At 40.4% G+C, this 25572-nt stretch overlaps 1 protein-coding gene across 2 annotated transcripts; it reads right to left on the bottom strand.

Moving 5' to 3' along the window:
- Nucleotides 1–1629: 1629 nt before the first annotated feature.
- Nucleotides 1630–25523, bottom strand: LOC118563489 (type I phosphatidylinositol 4,5-bisphosphate 4-phosphatase-A-like). 2 transcript variants are annotated; one of them, XR_004931250.1, is made up of 8 exons: nt 25235–25523; nt 23139–23332; nt 17325–17431; nt 14094–14199; nt 11644–11696; nt 8197–8287; nt 3657–4015; nt 1630–1760 (listed from the first exon to the last, which is right to left on the bottom strand). XR_004931250.1 is itself a non-coding variant. In XM_036138612.1 (7 exons), exons 1-7 carry the CDS (start codon nt 25350–25352, stop codon nt 3872–3874), a joined length of 813 nt encoding a protein of 270 aa, XP_035994505.1. In that variant the 5' UTR covers nt 25353–25523; the 3' UTR covers nt 1803–3871. The 2 variants fall into 2 exon arrangements, 1 of the variants encoding a protein (XP_035994505.1); XM_036138612.1 differs by lacking the exon at nt 1630–1760 and having other exon boundaries at nt 1803–4015.
- Between the last annotated feature and the right edge of the window lie 49 nt (nt 25524–25572).

Here is a 25572-nt window from a genome sequence, read left to right on the forward strand (position 1 = left end):
TAAAAAAAAAACCCTGTATTGGTCGATCTCTACAACAAAACCTACCTAGACTATCCACATTTAATTACATCTGTTGAATTGTTGACGTGCTTAATATGGAGATGGGGATTTAAGCGACTTTGAACGTGACGTGGTTGCTTCAGAATCGGCTCCTGTACCGGGATTTTCTCAGTTAACCCTCTTTGGGGGTTTATAGTGAAAGCGGCGAAGGCAAAACATCCGGCGGGCGACCAGTTGTGCGGACAAAGAGAGCCCCGCTGACATCAAGAGGTCAAAGATGAATGGGTGGGCCGCGTCTAGACGCTAGAAAAGGCAACAGGACCTCAGATATACGGCGGTATGCGGGGCACCATCTCTGAAACTGTGGAGCAGGACTTCACACTGCAAAAACGGAACTATAAATACGTAAAATGTTCTTAAAATCAGTGTATTTGTCCTTGATTTGAGCAGGTTAATAAGATGATTAGCCAATGGAATAAGATTTTTGAACTTAAAACAGGAACAACTCATCTCCATCATCTTATTTCAAGTGCAGTATATCTAATTATCTTATTTTAGGGGTCAAAATACTCATTCCATTGGCAGATAATCTTATTTACCTACTCAAATCAAGGACAAATACACTAACTTTGAGAACATTTTACTTATTTTTGGATCCGTTTTTGCAGTGCAGTAGCCGCAGCAGACCACGCCAAGGAGCCCCTCCTGCAGCTAAGAACAGGAAACTGATGCTACAACAATTCATACTAAAGCACCTAAATTGGACGCTAATGAATAAAAAAAACAAACACGTTTTCTGTTTTGATGAGTCTGAATCTCAGCTTTAACATTAAAGGGGTTGGCTCAGAATTAAGCATAAAGCACACAGGCTTATCAGCATTGATGGGGAATATTATCTTCACACACGTTGGGCCTCTAAGCGCCGCCAGAGTACTGTTGCCGACCACGTCCGTCCCTTCATGATCCCGTCTCGTGGCGGCTGCTTCCTGCAGAACTCAACGTGCAGCGAAGCTCAGGTCGTCTCAAACCGGATGAGTTCGCTGCACACCGTCCGCCAGCATGGCGGTGTTGTAGGACTCCAGTCCGAGACTCGAACTCGAGTCCGAGTCATTAGCTAAATTTAGAGACTCGTGACTTGACTTGGACTTGAGCACTGATGACTCGAACTTGGACTCTGACTCCTACATTCAGATCATTCTGACTCGGAAATTGAGAAAAAGACTAAACTTTTTTTTTATATCATTAGGGTATAATTTTAATATGTCATTAAAATATTATTTGGTGTATGATTTTAATATGTAAATTATTAGTGCAATGGAATGTTACTGCTTCATGTCATACATCACACGTCACGGCATGTTCCTACAATGACCGTTGATTTTCACTGCGGCATTGATCAATAGTGACTCGACTCGGACTCAACTAGGATTTTTTTTTAATGACTTGGACTTGAACACTGGAGACTCGAACCTGGACTCGGACTCGAGGCATAGTGACTTGACTACAACACTGCTGCACGGTAACCAGATCTCTGAGAAAAAGCATAAACATGCATGGATACACACGCGTTTTTCCACGCTTTTATTCGCTTTGTCCATACCTCCCTAGACCTGGAAAAGACACGCATCATTTTTAGTTTATCTTGCACCAGGTGCAAGTTTATCGGGTTTTCCGTTCTAATGTAAAGTCAGAGCATCAGTTCAGATCGGTCCGGACCGCTGGTCCATGAGAACTGGTTTATTCGGCTACATGCTGGATCTCTAGAACAAAACAAAAAAAGAAACTAGAGGCGTGACGTACATCATCATCATCATCATCATCATCATGTCTTTATTTGAGTGTAAACGGACTCTGAAAAGAGCATCAATCAGCGTCTTGATTATTGGGGTTAACATGATTAATTTAGTTTGCAGTCATTGAGAATAAAAGAAGATCACTCCAGTGCAAAAAGGATCACTTTTACCTCATGTTGCCCTTATAAATAAATGCTCTGGAGACAGGTAGATTATTGTACTGGAAATAAATATAAAACAGGGGGAGGCTGTGAAAAAAAAACCTCACTCCATGTCAGAATTCACCCATAATAAGAGGGTAAAAAAACCAAAAAAAGTGTGGATTGTAAAAGTGATCCCATTTTGCAGTGTGCATTATAAATAAGATGACACCCCCGTATGAACCGTCTGAGCTCAGTTCAGTGCAGCAGGTTGACCCAGTCTTCGTCCTTTACGCCGTCTCAGTGTCTGCATGTCGACGTGGTTTTGGACACAGCCAAGGCGTCCGGAGGCTCGTTGGGTTAGTAAGAAACCGGCGCATTAAAATACGTAACAGAAGAGGAGCTGCAAAAATAACTCTCTTAAAAACAAATAAACTTAACAATCACAGCAGCTAGTGTTAAACTCAGGAGAGGAACAGAAATCGTTTTTTTTTGTTTTTGTTGTTTTTTTCCTGTGTGTTCCGCGGACGTAAATTTACAAATTTACAAATCGAACAGAAAAAAAAAAAAAGAATAAAATAAATCATACTGTACATAAACCATAAATGCGATCAGAACCAGCAAACGGAACGGGTGAGGGTGAACGTAGTAGTGTGTCGTCGTCTATTTATTTTTACCGAATCACTCCGGCTGCGACCGCTCAGAGCTCAGCCTCCGTCTTCAAAAGCAAAGCGCTAAGTTCTCCTCATTTAACTTTCCCGACAGCAACCGGTAAAAGTCGTGTGGAGAGGAAACACTCGGGCCTTTTCAGGCCGGTCTGCGCTGAACGCAACGGTGCTGGAATCCAAAGAGTCCAGGGTGTAAAAATGCGACCAAAGTGAAGTTAGAAAACTCTCCGTATGAAACGGAGAGGGACCAGATTCGCTAAAGACAGCCTGGCAGGAGATGTGAACGTCATTAGCTTTATATGATATACTAAATGTTTGACTATAAATACAAAAATAAAAAACAAGATAACGTGTAATAAAGATAAATCTAGCAGCTTTGCTCTTATCAAACAAGAAACCTTTCAACTGGGTTTCTTCTTCCACTGCCGAGATACGGACAAAAGCGAGGATGAAATCTGCTTTTAGGTGCGTCTTTGAAGAGGGAGGCTGGGCCAGAGCCACAATCAGGCGACTCTGAAAAAAAAGGAGCATCTCTCTCCTTTGTGGTGTGACGGCGCGATGCATTCACGAGGCGGCGTGTCTGCGTGCTGAATCCTTCTGCCACGCCTCCTCTTAAGGCTTTTCAAGCTGATTCCGATCAAAGTCGGTCCCAGGGGGAATAATTTTTTGACATGAACGCTAAAAGTTGTCGTCGGGCCTGTGTTCGTATTCCGCTAAAGTCGTAATCTTCCACAGACGTTTCGACGGCTTCTTGATATTTTGATTGGCAAAATATAATAAAGAAAAAAAAGAGGCTTCAACCGGCGTTAATAGCGTCGCCTGACGGTTTCTTTGCGGTCTGAACATCTTAAAGGCTGAACGGTTTTTACGTGAGAGTCTGGACAGGACAGACGGGGAGGGGGGGGGGGGGGGGGGGGGTGCGGAGGAGCGCCACAGACTCACGCCGCAGGCATGAGGAGGAAAACGAGTGTTAAAATGTTAAAATGAACCCCACACCGGCCACGTGATTGGATTAGGACATCGTTACATCAGGCTGCAAACCACCTGATAGTTACCGGGAGATACCGAGCAGCTGTAGCCTCCACCGCTCCGCTTCTGGAGACACGTCTGACTGGAGGAGGGGGGGGAGATGAGCAGGATTTCTTCACGGGGGGAAGATTAAATATAGATATTCTGTTTAGGAGCCATCTTTCGTCGTTCCCGTTGGGCCGGGATGGCGGCAGATGACGGCGAGGAGGAGGAGGAGGAGGAGGGGGGGGGGGGGGGTCCTCTATGTGAAGTTCTGGAGCGGCTGGCTGACCCTCATGCACACCCAGTAAAAGGCCCGGGCCAAGGTGACCAGGACCAGGAGCAGCATGACGGCCCAGGAGGCGTAGATCCCCGGGTAGGTCTGAGCCTTCGCCCACGTTCCAGCCTGAAGCGAGACGGGACAAAGACAGAGGAGGATGGGGGGGGGTCAGCACCTGTGAGCGGGACTGAGAGCGCGACATCAGCGGGCGCCGAGAGGGGCTCAGGTCCTGCCGGCGAAAAGGCAACCATATTTGGGTTTGTTTTGTTTTTTTGTTTTTTCTGGAATGCCAAATCATGTCGCTCTAATCTTCACAGGATTCCAGTTAAGCATCTGCAAACATCCGCAGCTGATTAGCACGTTAACGTTTTTTTCTCAGGGATTAGCTAATAAATGGCATTTCCTGGAAACCCCAGAAACATTATCAAACAGTCTTTAAATCAGGGGTGTCAAACATACGGCCGGATCCGGCCCGCCGAACAATTTAGACCGGCCTTGTGGCTAAATGCATTATCATTATAAAAAAAAAAAAAAAATCAGATTTGACTTTCACAAGTGGACAAGATAAAAGGAAGAGAATGATAAAACAATTATTGAAAAAAACATGTACTTTGTTTAATTGAAAATATGCAGTTCCTATATTGTCCACGAGGGGCGCTGTGTTTTAATTAGCAGATTAAGCTTCAGGTGTGGAAAAATTCAAATCATTTTTTAATTTTTATCAGTTTGATGTATTTTGTCATGCATGACAGTGTTTTTAAGTTCCAAAAAATGTGAATAAATGTTTTTCAACATTGTATAATCACTGTGATCAGTTCTTATGCATAATGCACAAGTAAATGTTTAACTGAGTAAAAGTATTATTGAAATTGCACATACTTTTCTTAAAAACGCTGAGGTTATTCATAATATATTGTGTAAAAGTGAAATTAACTTAATATAAAAATCAACAACAAGTCCACTTTTATTAGTTTTATATAATCTTACAATGAGTTAACTCGTGTGGCCCTCTTGAGATCAGATTAAGCTGAATGCGGCCCCTAAACCAAAATGAGTTTGACACCCCTGCTTTAAATCCAAGTGTCAAATGTTTTTCCCTTTCTGTTCAACAATAGGTGTAAAACCTCCTTCTGTGACGTGAAATAAAACTCTGAATCAGATGAAACCCTTTACTGACTCGGAGCCAAAGTCTGGTATTCATACCCGGCGAACTTTCTGCCCGCATCACAGCCACAAACTGCTTTGCTCTTCCTGGGACAGAAACACGAAGCGGTGCGTTGCCAAAATACTCACACAGCGTGTCTGTGTGAGTATTTTGGAGCAGCGTCCGTCCTCTGGGGGAACGCCTCTGCCTGCCGTCTGATCACAGAGCATCTTGTGGATTTAAACATCCACTGTAGCTTTGCTTCTGCATTTAGGGCCATTGTTCTGCTAGAAGGTGAAGCTTTGGGTCCTTTCCACGACTGGCGCCTTAAACAAGGTTATATTTCACTACTCCCTTGTATTTAGCGCCCTCTGTGATGCCACCAACTCTGCAGAACTGCCCCACCACTGCTAAAGAAAGGCGCCCAATATAGAAAAAAAATATAGAAAAAAAAAAAACACATAAAACAGAAATCATATTGATCGATATCGATAATTATCTACAAATTTTAAGTGCAGCCCTGGCCTTTTTGATGCTGTAGCTTAATGATTTATTTTTAGATACAGAAAACACATAAACACTGAATTCAAACTCTACTTTATAGCAAAACTGCAGGTTTTTAAAAAAAGAACGCGTGTTCTCTGAGCTCTTTGAAGGGGGCGGAGCTTAGTGACGGAGCATTCCTGGGTCTGCGTTGTGATTGGTTGGAAGGATGTAATGACTGTAGTGTTAACCTACATGATAGGCTAGAAGGCAAAAAGGAAGGAAAATTGTTCTATTTAACTTTTTTTTTCCTATCATCAATTTACGTCTATCAGTCGATATATATGGTTATTGAATCATCGTCCAGCCCTGATGCTTCCAGCCACGTGTTTCATGGTGGGGGACATAGTTCGGGTCTGATGTCTGGGATTCGTTTCTTGTCAAGTAGGCGAAAAAGTTCAGCTATGCTTCAACAAAGCAGCTCGACTCTTCCATAAAAAAGTGGCTATATAATAAACCAATAGTTTTACCAACAGAGCTGTGGATCTCTGCAGCTCCTCCAGAGTCAGCTTCTCTTATTAACGGTCCTCTGTCGGTTTAGGCGGAGGGCCGGTTGCTTCCTGGTAGGTTTGGAGGCGTCCCAAACTCTTTTGTTCACAGCTTGAGATGTTGTTTTATGACCAAACCCTGCTTTAAACGTCTCCACGGCTGGATTTACGGATTTAAGCGGCGATAAAATTACAAACGGGTGGATTCTTTCTAATGATTAGGCGCCGTTGGAGGCGGTCGGTTTCTATCTTTCTTCCACTTCCCAGTTACGCGCTACTTAGTGACTATCACTTAACATCCTAATAAGATACGTTGATGTTTGTGGATGTAACGGTGCAAAACGAGGAAAGGTCCCAGCGGGTATGAATACTTTTGCAGGGTGTTGCATTTCCGTCAAACCTAGACGGTTCTGTACTCTGGCAATCACTTTAAATGGGTTTGCACCAAAGTTCTGAAGGGTTCTCTGCAGTTTTTTTTTTTTGACGTTGGAGACTTTTTCCACTCGTTGAAAAGAGCTAAAAAAATAAATAAAATCACTAACATCAGAGCTACAAAGATCTGAGACAACGTAACAATATGTAGCAGCTCTAAAAAGCTGTGAGCAGCAGAGGATACGGGTCTGATCTGATCTAAGGAAATATTAGGAAACTAACGACGTGACAGAGAATCTGCTGGGATGAATATTCCCGTTTCACATGGTGAAAGGCTGAAAAGTTTTAAGGAAAAAAATCGCTGTAAAGCAGCTGATTTGATAAATCCTGGTTTTGTGCGTTTTGGAAAACGGCCACAGGATGATCTGAGTCATGAGCCGTTTCTGAGTGAAACCCCATCGTTACAGAACCGGGAATAAAACCTGGAGTTCCGCTTCTGGGTCACATATGAGCAGCAGTCACCGAGATAGAAACTTAAACAGTCTAAATGGGTCAGAAATCCTCGGACCTCTGACTTCTGGATCAGGGGTTTTTCTCTGCCGTTATCTCGGTTATGAACAATCAGGCCGCTCTTAGGGGGTCAGTGCGGCCATCTCTCATCATGTGTCGCTGATAAGGCGTACAACATGCTAAAAGGTGTTCAACAGATTAATCTTCACTTCCCTGCGTAAATTTTTTTTTTTTAATTAAATCCAAAAAAAAAAGAAGCCTTTTGATCGGTTCCTTCCTTTAGGTGCGCGCTGTTAGAAATCTGATTTAGAGCGCTCGTTTAAAAAAAAACGTGTCGTTTATCAGCTCTTGTATCACCCTGTGGTAATTAAAGCAGCCCTTTTCATAAAACTAGATTAAATGGCGAGACGTTTACTGGCTGGCTCTGCTTCTTCATGCAGCCCGGAAACGTCTGCGGCTCGGATTCACACATGCTGCGCTCATGCTGCGCCCTCTGCTGCTCACGGAGGGTGTTGCAGCCGCTCCGTCTGAGCTATATAATACACTGGAGTGCTGATTTTGCCGAAAAACTGAAGTCACTGGCCGCCATCTTGCTACTCCCTACTCTCACAGAATCCCACAGGATTTGCTTGCAACAACAAGCAGTTTTCTGGCTGAGTGAAAACGTTTCACAGGTAATTCTACAGTCAGTGGATGTACTAACACTATCAACTACTAGGAAATTAGGTGCTGAAATATTTTACATGTTATCCATATTAAATATATATGTATATATAAGTATGTGTATATGTATATATGTATATATATATATGTATACACATATGTAAATATATGTTTTTGGATATTGTTATTTATATATTTATAAATGTTAAACATATATATTTAAATTAAAATGCAAAATATTTCAGCACATGACTTTCTCAGTACTTGATATTTTAAGAACATAACATAAAAGCATATGGCATTTGACATTTTAAAAGTCTTAAGCCCCCCCTGAACATGAGAAAATCCTCGTTATTCGATGCTGTAGCGCACATATTCCCTAGTTACTGGGGGGAAATAGGGAGTACCAATATGGCGGCCGGTGGCTTCAAAGCGACTCGTTAAAACAGACGGTGATTAGCACTCCAGTGTATAATAATGATCAGTGGTGAATGCATGCAAAAGATGGCCGCCTGTATCCCAATGAGGGAAAGTTTCCCAGGAGACAAGGAGCCCGTCAGACGTTGCTTGGTGTGGGATCCGCTCACCATTAGTCCAGCAGTGGAGATGCTGAACAGCAAGCAGAGTAGAAAGCACCACAAACTTCGCCTCTGGGGGTACCGCTGACCAATGGAGGACCTGCAGAGGAGGAGGAAACACTTTTTTTAATTTAGTTTTTTTTTTTACCTCTCATAACTAGTTATGATGACCTCTCATAACTCACACCACCCAATATCCCCCAGCTTCAGGGTTAAACGCGAGGAATAGAAACGGCTATTTAAAAACAAAAAGATGGATATTGTTAATTTCTTTTGCTGTAATCTCGGTAAACAGGAATATAATCGCCTTCCTGGAGAAGAACGTCTACATCTGGACCTTCATAAAGTCCCCTAAACAAAGCTTTTTGAAAAAAACAACACGCTGACAGAGCTCTGCTGTGGTAAAATTGAATTAAAAAGGTTTCCAACTATCGATATATTCCTTTAACCCTGATTGCAGGAAAAAGGGATGCATCCTGATGCAGAGCTCCTTCTGCCCGTCGGTTTGAGCTGCTGAGGCATGGACCCTACAAATGAAAAACGAAGACCTTCGTCAGTCAGGTAGCAACATTCTCGCACAGCTGCAGGCAGAGCGGCGCTTCACGATGGAGCCGTCATGGACTTTTCTTTGTATTATTCCCGCTTCACATTTCCAATAGGTTTGCACTCACTCTGCTCGGCGGAAAGATCTTTTACAAAAATACAATGTCCACCTGCAAATTTACTGTATTGTTTTGACTATAAAGCGCACTTAAAATCCTTAAATATTCTCAAAAATTGATGATGCGCGTTATCTATGATTATTGTTGTGCTTACTGGCTGATTTTATGTGTTACAATGTGCTCAAAATCTGTTAAAATGTCTAAGTACGACTCTGGTTAGCAAGGAAACTCCGCTCAATGGACATTAGGAGCATTACGGTAAAACTGTGTCACTACCTGATAGGACCCCTGAGCTGTCTACAAGACTGCCTGACTGTAACGTCTAAACTAGAAGTGCATTCATGTAAAGCAGCCTGCGCCCAGAGTACGCGCTAACAACAATAAACCAATTAAGTTAATTCAATATAAAAGTTATGTTTATTTTGGCCTTATGTTAGAAACAGGACAGTATAGTCCAGCTACTCTGTCCTCCTGACAGAGACAAATAGAGAGCTGTGGACGTGAAGGGGCGCACTGCAAAAAGGGAAAGAAAGTTACATTTTCATGAAAGGAGTACATTTTGGCTTGATTTGAGCAGCTAAATAAGACTTTTTGCCAAGGGAATGAGTATTTCTACACCTAAAATAAGATAATTAGATAACCTGCACTTTTTTCTTGAAATGAAACTATTTTTCCTTGATTTGAGCAAGTAAATAGGGCTATTTGCCAATTGAATAAGATTTTTGCACTTAAAATAGGAACAATTCATCTCTGTCATCTTATTTCAAGTGCAGTATATCTAATTATCTTGTTTTAGGGGTAAAAATACTCATCCCATTGGCAAAAAATCTTATTTACCTGCTCAAATCAAGGGCAAATACATTTATTTCAAGAATATTTTACTTATTTTAGGTCTCTTTTTGCAGTGTGAAATAATGATGGAGATGAATTGTTAGTCTTACTTACCTGCAATAATCAAGGAAAAACACACTCCTTTCAAGAAACTTTTGCTTACTTTTAGTTCCCTTTTTGCAGTGCCGAGTGATGTTACACACTTGAGAAGAATATTTAACGCGCTTTATAATCCGGTGTGTCTTATGGTCCAAAAAATACGTGCAGAGGCCAAACCTTCTGCCTCGAGCGCTGCTCATTTTCCTCATCTGTGACAGCGGAGATGTGCTTTTCTTCATATTCAGATAATTTACTGGACTTGCACTCAACCAATCATTCCAGCAGCATCATCTTCATCCATAATGCAGACATAACTCATCACCAGATATCACTTTCATCTCTTCCTCTGTATTCCATTTCTCGGAGGTCCCTCGAGCTTTTTCTGGCATACACACTGGAAATCCGATGGATTTAGCCAAATTCTTACAGCCTGGACACAGAAATTAACTTTTGCTCTTCTCCTAGGTGTGTGTTTTCTTTTTCAAGCTGTTGTAGATCTAAAAGTTTGCAGCTTCGTTTCAATTATTTAACGTCTATATTTTTCCTACAGCTAGCAGGGAGCAACCAACAACTTCTGCCCCACTTTGTGCTGAAATGACCATTCTGGATTTGTTATAACGCTGTAAGCTGTTTTAATTCTATTACCGGGCCTCAGTTTAGTGTCACTCAGCCAGTAGGTCATAAAAATCGTTACATACTGCATGTTTACCTGCTAATTCATTTTTATTTTTTTAACATTTACAGGTATTAGTTTCAGACAAGCTAATTAAAAAGTAATGTCACTCCTTAGTGGGGCTGGGGGATTGAGTGATCCAATGGTTTCTTTAAAAATCAACATGAATAAATAAATAAAGTGTCTTAAAATAATGTGTTTCTTAGTTTTTGTAATCTGGAGAGATTATTGAGAGGCAGTGAAACAGCAGAGTTGCAGTAAATCTGGGATGTACTGATGATCTTGTACAGGAAGGCCAAATTTATTAATTTCCCTGGCAGATTTGGGTTCAAAGTGATGTTTCTAATTTTACGTTTCTTCTGTTTGGATGTAAACTCAAGGTTTTGGACTGGCCCAGCTAGAAATCTGACTTAATCTGCCCGAGAATCTGTTTAAGAAGCTAGAGATGAGGGTGATGGCAAGGAGGCCCTCCAACTTCAAAGACCAATGATCAAAATAGAAGCAGAAACATGCAAGAACCTGGTCAGCGATTATAAGAACAGGTCGACTGCTGTAATAACGAATTACTAATTATTACTATCGTTATTAAATTGTTGAGAAGGTTTAAAATTACACCAATGTATTTTTTTTTATTAAGCTGTAAATAAAAGTCAATAAACTACTTTTTTTTTTTTAATTTCTACTTCTTTTACATTGTTTTGCCGTCTTCTGGAAGATGCTGCTCTCCTTTCCTGTCAGAAACAAACTTACTGGATGAAAGAAAATAATTTTAAGTCTAAACCTGCCACGGGGTGTGAATACTTTTGGGCCAAACAACTGCACATTTACAAGCTAAAATTAACCGACAAACGGCTCAAAGGAACTTCTAAAAGCTGTTTTTATGGCAAATCTTAAACAATAAACACTTTACAACAGATATCTCTGCAGAGGTCAGAGCTCAACACAGAGTTTTTATATCTGGACGGACGAACAGATATCTGGTCAGATGGATGGATGGAGCTCAGCTTATGTTTACACCTTATAAAAAAAACTGTTATTGAAGGTTTTGCTCTTTTCCATTAGACTTGTTTCTCTGCGAGTGAGAGCTTCAGCTAAAAGCCAAAAGACTGTTAAAAATAAAAAATAATCCACAGACGTGCGGTGAAAGCCGGCCGGTGTAGAAGACGGGAAGGTTGGGTTAAGGCTACTTACACTTTCCTGCAGTGCGGGCACCTGGCCAGCGTCCGGTCCGTGAACTCTGTCCACTGAAATCACAAAACGTAAAAAGATACGAGCGTCAAATGGAGCCGAAAAAGCAAGCTGCACGTTTGCCAACATTTCAGCTACGGTGATAAAAACTTGTCAAGTGTGCCTGTTGTGTTGACTGGAAATCCCTTTTTAACTTCCTCCTGACAGACACTGATCATTTCTTTTTGCTTCAGCCAAACTCCTCTCAAACAATTGAGGGAAAAAAAGATGAATTTCTACTACTATATATAAAAAAACCCATAGATGCAGGGTTATAATATACCCCAGAACCATAGAAAATAATCACCCCTGCTCAAAGGAAATATTAACAGGTTCGTATTTTTATTGAGCCATCTTGTCTTTAAGCTACGTTTTAAAACTTCCCTTAGCATCAGAGAGTATTTCTCCCTTCTTCTCTTTCCTGCAACCATTTCCTCTCTTCCATCATATATTTCCATAACATCTTTACTCGTCTTACATATTGTTAAAAAAATAAATAAAAAACGGCAAAGAAAAATGTTTCCCTACAACACGAAATGACCTGTAATACATCAGCAGTCTGCTGGTACGGTTATTGATCTGCAGCAATAGCTCGACGTGGTCCTGGCTCAGAGGAAGGATGTCCCGTCTTTTTTTAATAATTCACTCGCGCCAGCACGTTTCGCAGCAAATATCTCGGCGACTTACAGAAATTTCCTCCCAGCGTGCTTCAGTTGGAGAGAAGGAAGGCAGCCGAGGATCAAAAAAAAGGACAGACGTGCTTTTATTATCTGCAGAGCCGTGAAACTGCTCTTCACAGCATTATTACTGGAGCTTTGCAGAAAATATGGTTTTATTAATAAGGATTTTCTGGGGACTTTGTCAAGCAAACAGAGGCAGGGACCCAAAACTGCTCTGTGTGATGGCGTTGTAATTTACAACTTTAATTGCTTTTAAGCAAAAAGCTCAGTATTTTGTCAAACCATGTCACTTTGACTTCTGTGTATTTTCTAAATGTACATCGTAATGTTTCCCATTTCATCCAGAACCTTTGACTATGTGCCTGTTCTACTCGTAGCTTTCCTTTTCCAATGCAGCGTCCTTGTTCTGAAATGCAGCTGGTTCTCTATTGTTTTGAACGACAGCTCTGTTGCAGGGTCCCCATTTTTCTTGAAGTCCTGCTGGCGGGACGGATTTTTGTCTGCTCAAACACCGAGGCACCCTACACACCGGAGAGTGACTGCATCCGGCGTTCTTTGGCATCGTGCTTCAGCTAGGGGCATCTACCGCGGCGAGGCTCTGTTTAAAAGTCGACATCCAAACTGTGTTTTACTGACACTTCCATTATAATAGCCCATAATTACTTCAAACAGTCCTCTGCGACGTTAATAGGAACAATCCACAAATTCACTGCAGTTAAAGCATTGCTGAGATCAGGCTCCTGATGAGCTGGGCTCCCAGCTGTGGAGAAGTGCACACACACCTCCAAATTGCACAGAGGCTGGTTGACTGGAGGAGGTCGTGCCTCTTTCAGGCTGCATTTTAAATACAAAATGGAGAAACCAAAGAGAAGACAGGGGTTTGTGTGTCTATGAGACCAGTAGGGAAGAAAAATCCACTCAGTGCTAACAAGGCTGTAGGATGTGAAAGCTCGTGGATACCGACTGTGGTCTAGGGCTGGGCGATAAATCGATTTAATCGATTAATTTGAATTTACAATTCTTTAAGATTTCATTTTTGGAAAATCTGGATTTTATTTTGCCAATACACTCATTGGGTTTCCATGAAGAGAACAGCATGTGATGCTGAATATATGTTTAGGCAAATGTATTGTCAAAATATTGTTAAGTAGAAACTTTTTTTTTACCATAATACGAGGTACTTCATTTACTTATTTACTTTTTTTTTTACTTAGTTTGAAGTTCACAAGTGCAGTGAAGCCTGTTCTTAGCTCAATGTGTAATACCACTAGCAGCAAATGTTTTGTTATAGTTTCATTGTTTATAATGGCACGGCTGCCATCTTGTTTTACAACCCTGTTTCACAGCTTGTTTTTAGTTGCACTTTGAATTCAGGTCAACTCCCTGACGTAATGCTTGACATAAAAGCAAGGTTTTAAAATAATTTCTTTAATTTCTTTTTATAAAACAAAAAAAAGGAAAAAAAAATTTATTAATCAGATTTGGTATGATAAAATCTGAGATTTATTTTTTAATCCATATCGCCCAGCCCTACTGTGGCCTTAACCCAGCGTGGAGGGAGCCTACCTGATCAGCCCCTCATGGTGGTGATTCCATTTTTCAAATTAAAGATTTAGAAACAAATTTCACCAGGAGGCCAGACATAAACACGGGATATACAGAAATCTTAGAGTATATTTTGCTAATCTAAGCTGTATGGCGCCCAAAATGTGTTCTTAAGCAGAAAGCGGATACCAAGAAGGTGTTGCTGCAGTGTCCACAGGAGACTCGGGCTCCGGCAGGCTGAGGGTCGGGACTGGCCGGACCGGGATGAACAGGACCCAGATTTATTATCCTCTTACTGAAAGGAGACAGGCAGACACACAAAGTCAGCATTCCCACCGCCAGCCAACAATCAGTCATGGTAATATTCAGCGCAAACTGCGTCGTCATAAAGCCTGATGTTTGGAGCTGCTGTCTCAAGGGCAGGCGGCCGCTCTGCTTTATGAAATCCATCAGCAGCTGGTCCCCCTCATTACCAAACAAAAATAAATAAATAAAAAAAATCAGCTTCGTCTGACACAGGCAGCAGCTCAGAATCGCTGATCAGACATGGGAGCTGAGACGCGTCCCGTTGAGCGGCGCTGGAGGTAAAGCGTATTTAAAGAGGGAAGGTTGCTCATGAGGCAGGCAGATAATGCGTAAAAAAAAAAAAAAGACCTCCAGAGTTTATTATTAGTCGCGTTTGCAATATAATCGCAATTTTCCACATGGAAGGGAAGAGAGTTGCAGCAGTGAGATAATGTGACTTTATTATTTGTTTTAGAGCTTATATAATCAGATTTTTTTTTTTTTTTTTTTACCAGAAACTTTCAGGAAGTACCGGTCAAGCTGTTTAATACATAGATTTGTTTGTTGGTTGCTCTTTATGGTCAACATGGATTGATGTCCAACTCAATCAAAATATAATATAATAATATTTCGATTAATAAAAACTTTTCAAACTCTTGTTTTAAATAGTCCTTGTTTTTATCTACAGGCCATTTTTGTTGCTTGCATTGAAAAATCTAAATTAAATTGCAACTATAGTTAAAGTAAATCCAAAATTTGACTTTTGCCCAAATCGTACAGCCCCTATTATCTATATTTATTTCAGCAGAGCTTACACCTTTAAGACGAGCTAACGTTTATAAATTCCTTATATTATACGTTTCTATTTTCAGATCTTTTTTCTTTTAAAAGTTAAACTTAGATTTATTTTAAATGCACCGATCAAGCCCGTTCCCCGGCTGATGGAGACAGGTTTGGGTCAAACCTGCTTACCTGAGTTTTCTTTCTCAGGACTTTCACTCATAGGAAATAATCTGTGTAAAGCCTCATTATAATTCAGTGATTAAAAGCAAAACACGTCGATTGCAGTTTAGAAAAAAAAAGTGCCGTTCTGGCGCTTCCCTGATTTTGAATTCAACAAATAAAGATTATCTCCACTGATGCGTCCAAGCGTGTGGCCTCAACCTCTACTTGGTTATTAATAAACTCTAAACAAAGTACATGCTGTCTGCTGATGCGTTTAAAGACTGAAGCAAGTGGGAGTTTTGAGTCTTGATGCATTTAATGAACTGGGGGGAAAAAATCTGAATAACAAATCAATATTTGACTTGCTAATGGAGGGGAAATGATCAGACTTCCATCAGCAGTCGTCTGATTTGTACATCTCTAAAACTCTGTTTCCCCGATCTCGAATATTTAAGAGCCTCTGAGATCAAATATTACAATAAAGTCGACGCACAGCTGCAGTCTTCAACGTTCCTGCTGACGATGTTTTCATGCAAAGCAGTTTACTAACATAGTTTTAATAGGTCAAAAACAAGTGTTATTGTCAAGGAAATGCAATCAAAATATAGAAGATGTTAATAAAAAAATAAGGCTTTCTTTAAAAAAAAAAAAAAGAAAAAAAAAACGTGGATGCTCAACCTTCTGTTAAACACTTTGAGTGAGTGCAGACTTAGTCAGCGATCCCAAAACTCATCATTTCAAAATGCCGGAAAATTAACAGTGTAGCAGGATTACGTTCCATAGTTTGGGTGAAAACGATGTCAGGCAATGTCTAAATAGTATTTTTGGGTTCAAAGTGTGGTCAACCCTGAGTCTGAATAACTATATTTATGTATATTTGTGTCAATTTCAGAAGAGTAAATAAAGAACAGAACTGTATTTAATAATAAAAAAAAATAAAAATACCATCAGCCATAATTATATCTCAAGAAAGAAAAAAGCCAAAAAAAAAAACAACATCTTCACCATATCAGGAAATATGGTCAGGGATGTCCTATAAGCTAAATTCCTCCTCTCTTCCAGCAAAATGTGCCTTATATTTTTGCAAAAAATTATCTAACCAAACAAATTGTAATCAGAGGGAGCCATTTTATTATTGTATTTTTTTTTTTAAATCTCTGATCACTTCTTCATCTGCTGCTTTTGGGTCTAAAGAGGACAACTCTAACAAAAATGTATGCAAATTCCTCCCATCTTCAAAAAAGGATCTCAACACTTCTACTAATTACTAGGGCTGTACGATAATTCAATAACGATATATATCAATCGATGATAAAAAATAAGGCTCAATAAAAAGTTCAATAGAATAACATTTTCCTTCCTTATACATTCTAGCACTATAGGTTAATATTACAGTCATTACATCCTCCCAACCAATCACAACGCAGACCCAGGAACGCTCCGTCACCAAGCCCCGCCCCCTTCAAAGAGTTTAGAGAGCACATGTTCTTTTTCCTTTTTTAAAAACTTGGTAGTTTTGGTAAAAAGTTGGTTGAATAAAGGGTTGAGTTTGAATTCAGTGTTTGTGTGTTCTGTATGTAAAATTAGGTCGCTAAGCAACAGCATAAAATATATGTTTAGAATTTGTTGATAATTATCGATATAATTTCTATTTTAATCAATATGTTTTTTTTCTCCCTATATTGTCCAGCCCTACTAACTATTATCTTGTCTACTGTTTTGCTAAACAGGGAAGAGACACATTTAAATAAAAGATTTTTCTAAATAAGGAGTGAATAATTCTCTACTTATTGGTAGTCCCTAATTAATAAAGTTAAAATTTGGTGATATTGTCATTAGTCACATTTTTTGGTCTTAACTAGAAAGAACCCCGTGTGTTAAAAAAAAATGTTGCCGCAGTATCAAAAATGCTAAAGTAGTTTTCTTCGTGTCGGTAGTGAGCTTGACTTTTTAGTGAATCTTAAATGACGACCCGACTTGCAAGCACAGGTAAGAACCCAGGTGTTGCACGCTGAAGCGGCTCGCGTTAACCTGGCTGGCAGCGCAGCATTAGTTAGAGCGGCGCTGCTCCCACGGCGCCGTGATTCCTCCGCGTTACCTTTCCCTTCAGCAGGACGGTTTATTACGGCGGTTTCTGCAGGGGCCGTGCATTCACACAGTCAATCACGGACAAAACACGGCGTTCCTCACCAATACGGCCGGGGACAGGCGATCCTCTGAGAGGTGACTTTGCAGATGAGAAGACAGTTGCAAGGGCAGCGGACGTACTTCTTCCCTGCCGGGGCATTCTTAATGGGCTGCAGAGGGAGACGGAAAAACGCTCAGGAGATCAGGAAGCAGCAGAGGAGGAGATAACGAGCCAATTATACGTGATGGACAAGGATGAATGCAGAGTACAGGGAGGGGAAAACTGTTTCCTACCAGAGAATCTACACAAAATGCAGGTTTGAAGTGGTGATTTATACCTGCTAGGAGTCCAAAACACTCGATTATGGCAGCTGGTAGAATGGTATGAGAACGCCAAAGATTTCACATTTAATCCTCAAAGCCTGAAATATTTCCTATTCAAAGAAGAATTACAGTAAACATGAACTGAGGCACTATTAAAAGCAAACAAGCCGCCCTAGCCCTAACTACGTTTAGATTTTATTTATTAAAGTGACCTTTAAAGCAGCACCATGTACGTAACTTTTTATATTCCAGCCTATATTGTTTCCATCAGTCCTTTGACAAGGTGATCTTTTGCCAATTTGATTTTAACATTACAATATATTGTGCAACTTTAATCTGGGGACTACACTGCAAAAAGGAACTGAAAGTAAGATTTTCTTGAAATGAGTGGATTTGCCCTTGATTTTAGCAGGTAATTAAGATTATCTGCCAATCAAATAAGATTTTTGCACTTCATATAGGAACAACTCATCTCCATCATCTTGTAAGTGCAGTATATCTAATTATCTTATTTTAAGGGTCTAAATACTCATTCCATTGTCAGATAATCTTATTTACCTTCTTAAATCAAGGATATATACACTAATTTCTAGAAAATCTTACTTTTTGTTCTCTTTTTGCAGTGTAACGCTAAGAAAATATGACAACTTTAACAACAGCAAGAAATGTAAAGATTATTTTTGTTGACAAATTTTTTATACATTTGTCATTTTTGCGTTGCACTTGACTGACCTGTTTCATTTCAACACATTTTTTTTATTATTATGCTGTAATCTTTACGTTAGGTTTTAATTTAACCTGTTCCATTTCTTTACTTGAAGAAATAAAATCCTGCAGTTTTGTTTCCTGCATCTAATACGGCCTGAACGCCTCTAGATTCTGGCAACTCTGTTACTTTAGTATAAATCAGCATAAGTGTAAAAAGTTCGAACCTACACTTCAGCAAGAGGTTCTGCAGGGTTTGTGCTTCATCCAAAACCACAGAACTGACACTAGCTGATCCTGATTTTGTTAGGTTTTTTTTTGGACCATTTCAACCAAAGGTGAGCTAAGGTGATGAAATATGATGATGCTGAAACACAAACCAACACAATGGCTTGTTTTATGAGATCCTTTAACGATCCAATAGTTGAATCATTAAAGGATCAGAACTCCTTCTAATCCTTTCCTGGATAAAAAAAGCCACTTGCAGACTCCGTCAGCACAATAACCACTGTACTATAATATAAATCGTTTATATCAAGATGATCTATGTTGGGTTGTAATTATACTTCTATGTATTCCAGCAGGTTATTTTTCAGCCGTTTCTCATATATGCATGTGTAGGTACGTATGTATGTAGGCGTATATATATATATATATATATATATATATATATATATATATATATATACCACTATGAATGTAAATAAGACATCATATGCCCATTCCTATTTTTTTTGTTGTATTTTTTAGTATTCTTTTTGATCCATTGTATATATGAAGATTCATTGTATATAACTGAATGCACCTTTCCTACTCTGCACCTTCTTGTATGAGCCGATGTGACGAGTGAATTTCTCCACTGTGAGATCAATAAAGACTATATTATCTTGTCTTGTCTTATATATCTACAGCAGTTTGTTAAAAAATGTGCCTGTGAGACATTTGGGGGGAAGCTTTGATTCAGAGACGCCTTTTTATGACTACTTTATGAAGAAAAAAAAAACATATCGAGATAAAATCATAAAAAAAACATATCGAAATAAAAATCATATGTCGGCATTCAGCCTAAGAATAGCCTTTCTTCAACTGGAAATCCTTTCGACGCAACAAGCACACCAACATGGAAGGCTGTGCGTCTCGAGCACTGAGCTATATAATACACTGGAGTGCTGATTTTGCCGAAAAACTGAAGTCACTGGCCGCCATCTTGCTACTCCCTACTCTCACAGAATCCCATAGGATTTGGTTGCAACAACAAGCAGTTTTCTGGCTGTGTGAAAACGTTTCACAGGTAATTCTACAGTCAGTGGATGTACTAACATTATCAGCTACTAGGAAATTAGGTGCTGAAATATTTTACATGTTATTCATATTAAATATATATAAATGTATAAATAAGTATGTGTATTGTATATACGTATAAATATGTATACACATATGTAAATATATGTTTTTGTATATTGTTATTTATATATTTATAAATGTTAAACATATATATTTAAATGAATAAAATGCAAAATATTTCAGCACATGACTTTCTCAGTACTTGATAGTTTTAGAACATAACATAAAACTATATGGCATTTGACATTTTAAAAGTCTTAAGCCCCCCCTGAACATGAGAAAATCCTCGTTATTCGATGCTGTAGCGCACATATTCCCTAGTTATTGGGGGGAAATAGGGAGTACCAATATGGCGGCTGGTGGCTTCAAAGCGACTCGTTCAAACAGACGGTGATCAGCACTCCAGTGTATTATATAGCTCAGTGGTCTCGAGTCACTGCAGCTTCAAACATGGCTGCCGCAACAAACAGTGGATGCCACCCGCACCGCCTAGTGGGAAAACATCAACAACCTGCGCTCGGCGGCAACGGAAGAAGGCCATATGTGCCTAATAGATCCTGAACAACGGCGCTAATAAACAGAAAATGTCTCATTTATCCTAAACAAACAACCCCAGCTGCTTACGCTTGTGTACGACATGTCAGTCTCTCCTGGAACGCTTTCACAGCTCTTGTTTGCATAAAACGGCCCAATTAGTCCTAAATGGCAGCGTGGTTGATAAAAAAAAAAAAAAAATGGAGCCTAACGGTGCATGTCAAACACAACCTCTACGTAACGTTTTTGTGTACATCTACATATGCCGGCTCCATCTGCAAAGTTGTTAACGTCGGTACGGCTTCTTCTTCCATCTGCACAGCGACGTGCACCGCTAGCGACGCAACACAATTGGCAAGGTGGGCAAGTCGAGTTTGGGCAGATCGGCTGTTTTTTGGGGGGGGGGGATCCTGTCACAACTCTGCAGTCTCTCGATGAGGCAACAGTTTAAAAAAGACTTCAGAGCGTCACGTTAAATAATTGAATGGTTGCGTGATTGCTACACGAGCGTAATGAGGGCCGTTGTACGTGCAGGCGTTTTCAAACATCTTGTCTCTGCTTTGTGGCGACCCTTCACTTCAAATTATGCACAAATCAGCTCTGATTACTAATTGAATTATTTCATATTGTTTTGTGCGTGCTGAATATTTTCATTATGACTGCGCCGACAATATGCCACTTGGAAGAAGACCTAATTACGAGCTGAAATGAAACGGCACTCCTCCAACCAAATCATTCAGATCATTAATTTCCCACAGTTGTGGGAAAATAAATAACAAAAAAATCCCACCTGTTATTTATCAGGCTGTCCCACATTTGTAGTTTTAAGTTTAACACTTAAACAAACGGCCTCAGAAATCAGAGTAGTAACTCTCCTGTTGATGCTCTAGGGACACGAGGTGACAAGAACTTACAAAACTTTACAGACGTACCTGCATGGGCACGTATGTCGAATCGTCCCATATGAAAACTCTAAAACCTACAGCAGAAAACATGAAGCTGTTCATATGAAAACTGTGGCTAAACAGAGGATAAAGGATATTAGCTACGTACAAAAGTAATCGGAATAAAGGGCCGATCAGAAAATAAAAAAGCGCCACGTAAACCAGCCAATTGGAATGTGGTGATCCGAATGGGAGGTTTATGCTGATTAAAACTCCGATTAATGTTCATGTAAACGCTTGTCAGGATGAAGTTATTCTGAATGTGAATATCCGCGTTGGTGAGTGCCGGAAATATGTTAGGAAGCAAAACTGTCGGAGCTCCCGATGCAACATGTGTAAAACAATAAACGAGCTCAAAGTTATTATTTACTCAGTAACGTTTTAACCGTAATTGGACGCTGGTGTAAGGCCAGCCTGGACGCTCCAAAAGGCAAACAAACTCGTAAAATACTGCTTTGATTACTTGTTGTTCAGCAAAGACGGAAGTTCTTCTTCTGTGTGTGTGTGTGTGTTTTTTTTTTTTTTAGGGAAATCTGATAACTGTGCATGTAAGATTGGTCGTACTCTGAATAAAGCCAGGTGCACATAAATGCACATTATATTCCGATTTAATTGATTGATTGAACGGCACAATCCGATTACTTTTTGGTTTTTAATCCGAGTACATTTGAATCCGACCGTGAAGTTTTGTGCATGTAAACATAGCTGTTGTTATACGGGTAACAGATGCCTCCAGAGCTTGTCTCCAGAGAGGCAGAGATGGATACACTGTGTTGTCAGGCTCGGGGTTAAATCTAGACACGCACTAAAAAAAAAAAAAAATAAAATTAGTGTGAGAAAAGAATCAGCCATGTAAGATATAAGTATTATATTTAATGTAAAATCAACCTAAAGCATTCCCATTTGTCACCTGGGATGGAAGTAGGACCATTGGGTGAATGGCGGGTCTCCGAGAAAGGCGTCGTGTCTGTGTTGATCCGATTTTAACCACTAGGTGTCAGTATTACTTATTGTTCCTTTAACCTGGCCTTAAAACATAAAACACTAATGCTGACTGAAACATTCATGGCAAATATATCTACAGAGGGAAGGCTTTTAAAATGCAATCTGCAAGGAAGGAAGGACACAACGAAAGAGGGGAGGAGGTAAAATAAGGAAGGAAGGTAGGAGAGACAGAACGAAGGTGGACACAAGGAAGGAGAGGTGGTATGCAAAGAAGGAAGGAAGGACAGAGGTAAGGAAAGAAGGACGGACACCAAGGAAGGAAGCTAAGGAAAAACATACATTTCCCTGAATTTCCTCATTGTGGGACAATAAAGGTATTTCTATTCTATTCTATCGTAATGAAGGAAGAAGGAAAGGGCACAAGGAATGCAGGGTACAAGGAAGAAATGCCAACTTTGAGACAATGGAACAGAGAATAAATGCTAGAAATACCAATTCTTTTTCATACTTGCTTTCTTTTTCTGAAAATCAAATTCAGCACTTTTCTACTGTGTAGCAAACCTTTGAAATCAAAAGGAAAATTAGTTGAACAAGAGCAACACCAGAAGCAGGGTGTGGAAAACTCTGCTGAAATATTTTATAAGAGGACTAACCAAGTTGGGCAAGGCTGGCGGGAAGGGAGAGAGAGATAGAAAGAGGGGTAGATGGATGAATGCAGCCTTTAGAGAATAAAAAAAAGGGGAAAAAGTGTGGAAATTCAAATATTTTTCCACGCTCTTGTTTTTTCGCCCCTACACTGCTCGACTTGGAATATTAATATATTTTTTCCCGACTGTTCAGGAACTGTGCAGAAATTTTAGTAAAATGTGAAAGGACAGAAAATAAAACTATGATAAAGTGGTGTAAATAAGTCTTTTTGAACAACTGGAGTTGAATAGCAGACGGTGGATCTGATTTACAAGCATTCCTCTAAATCTGTGGTAAAGTGAGATTTTTTTTAAAAAATGTGTTGACAGACCTAAAAGTGGCTGCTTCTGTTTTGCGCCTCATTTCGCCGCGCACCTTCCCTGCACCAACTCACCGTCGCTTCGTTGCAAACCCCACACTTGACCACGTGCTGGTGGATCTTGCCCTCCACAGAGATGAGGCTCTGACACACCCTGCAGCTGATAACCGGGGCATTCCCACTCTCCGGGGAGGTGAGCGGGGAGTAGGGCGGGGGGTCCTCCCCTAGGAGCACCGAGGGCTGACTGGCACTGGGGAAAGGAGGGAAGCCTGAACACGGAGGACAGAATAAGGGATATAAAAGTGTTAACGGCCGTGTGACCAGTGTTGTATAGTAATCAAGTAAAAATACTTCACTACTGTACTTAAGTATATTTTGGAGTACTTTATACTTTTCTCGAGTATAACATTTTTTGATAACTTTTACTTTTACTTCACTATATTTCTGATCTTAATTGCATACTTTTACTCCAATACATTTTCAATGTTTTGGTTTAGTTACTCGTTGGTTTAGAGACTCACGCACGCAAGTGTTTTGACCCCACCTACTGATTGACTGCAACAAAGTTGGGACTTGCCTGGGCTTGTTCATCACCACCAACAGGATAGGAAGCTGATCCAGTAGTAAAGCTGGTTAAATTAACCTTGTGGTATAGGTAAAGCATCTAATAGCAGAGAGTCCTAATTTTCTTAACTAAATTACAACTTGCAGGTGTATCTATTAGCAGGTTTACCACTTCCTGTAGGTTAACTAGACCTGGTTTATCACTTAACCATGTTCTTAGTATACACCCCCTGGTCTAAATTTTGCCTGCACTTGGTTGTGTACAATTTAAAAGTGCATAGCACTGACCTTACTTGAACAAGGAAAACTGAAAGCTTACAAAAAGGTTGTATTTTCTGTCTAAACTTGGTCTAAATTTCTCCTGCACTTGGCTGTTTACATTATTTCAAGTGAATTTGACTTTTAAAGTTTACCAAAATCTAAAAAAAGTCATTCAAACTGCATTTGTTTTGTTTTACTTTTTACTTATACTTTTTATTACATTACTTGAGTACATCTCTTTTTATAGTAATTTTCATACTTAAGTACAAGACATTTCAGATGTTACTTTAAGACTTTAACTCAAGTAACATTTCAGTCAGTGACTTGGACTTTTACCAAAGTCATATTTTATAGAGGTACCTATACTTTTACTTGACTCCGAGATTTCAGTACTTTACACAACACTGCGTGTGACAAACGCCTGATTGTTGGAAGTCACAGTCGTGCTGTGGATGGAAAAAAGAAAAAAACAAAAGAAAAAAAAAAGCTCAATTCTCATGACAATTAACCCATTGGCGCAAACAAGATAATGAGATTAGGTCTGGGGTTCAGCAGAAAGGAGCTTTAGTTTGGGGGAAAATACTCCAGGAATGCAGAACTGGGCCGATTTGAACACGAGTCTGGGGTATTTACAGACGCTAAACCTCAGTGTGTGAGACAGCTTAACCTTAAACCACAGAAAACATGCACAGCTGTCCACTATTCTTTATCTATTTATTTATTATTATTTTTATTTAATTTAGTAAAAGCTGAGGGAACCATTAGAAGAAACCTCTATTTTGTATTCCCAAACCTTCTGGTGGGAGCTGTGACTGGTCGCAGCATCACCTCCGCAGCCTCCGTAGTCACTTCCTCCTGTCCATCAAATCAGGTGTTTCTGGGATGCTAGCCAAGCCGCGGGCTTTATTTTCCCGTTTTTGTCGCCCGGTGAACACATTTCGGCAAGAACACACCGTTCAGGTTCCCCCAACCCCCCCAAAAAATAAATATTCTGATAGTGTCATCGTTGCTTGCTAACCGTAAACCTGAGCAAACGGTTCACCGGGTGCTAGGAAGAGCTAGCTAGCATCGTTTAGGCTAATAATACAGCGGCTACGTGGTTAGCATGTTGGCGTGTAAATATTATAAAACCACACAGTGTATCGCAGAGACTACGTTCACTAGATGTTATTATGCAAGCATAAACAATATTTTGCACATGCAATGGGAGGAGAAAAAAAAACTCCCGTTTAGTCCCTGTCCAGGCGGGGGGGCTAGCGGGCTAACCCCAATCAGTGCAGGTAAGCTAGGCTAACAGAGGCTGGAGTCGGGACGGAGGATGGAGATGGATCACCCTGCATACTCACTCTCGGGTTTGTTGGGCACGCTGTAGGACCCAGCGCCGGGAGACACCCCGCCGTTACCGCTGCCGAGAGCACCATCCCCCAGATCGGAGAGTAACGGGGACCTCTCGCCGTCCGTCATGCCGAGAGCGAGGCGCAGGTACGGGGGGGAAAGAGAGATAGAGAGAGAGAGAGCGGGAGGGAGGGAGAGACGCTGCAGACCGACTCGGTGTTGTATTGTTGTCTCGGAAATGAAGGAGTCACATGATCCCCAGCCAGCCTGCCAGCACCGGTGCCGCTGCAGCAACGGTGCCCGGGGGTGTGGCGCTGCTCTCCCGGGGGGGACACAGAGAGAGAGAGAT

The sequence above is a fragment of the Fundulus heteroclitus genome, chromosome 6 (genome assembly GCF_011125445.2).
Source record: "Fundulus heteroclitus isolate FHET01 chromosome 6, MU-UCD_Fhet_4.1, whole genome shotgun sequence".
NCBI lineage: Eukaryota > Metazoa > Chordata > Actinopteri > Cyprinodontiformes > Fundulidae > Fundulus > Fundulus heteroclitus.

What these genes read in the sequence shown, in the direction of transcription:
- LOC118563489 (XM_036138612.1), bottom strand. Translation starts at nt 25,352, where the DNA reads ATGACGGACGGCGAGAGGTCCCCGTTACTCTCCGATCTGGGGGATGGT. An exon ending in ACTGCAGCAACACCTTCTTG is followed by an intron (nt 11,697 to 14,093) that starts GTATCCGCTTTC and finishes TTGTGATTTCAG; the next exon opens with TGGACAGAGTTCACGGACCG. An exon ending in TGCCCGCACTGCAGGAAAGT is followed by an intron (nt 8,288 to 11,643) that starts GTAAGTAGCCTT and finishes CCTCCTCTGCAG; the next exon opens with GTCCTCCATTGGTCAGCGGT.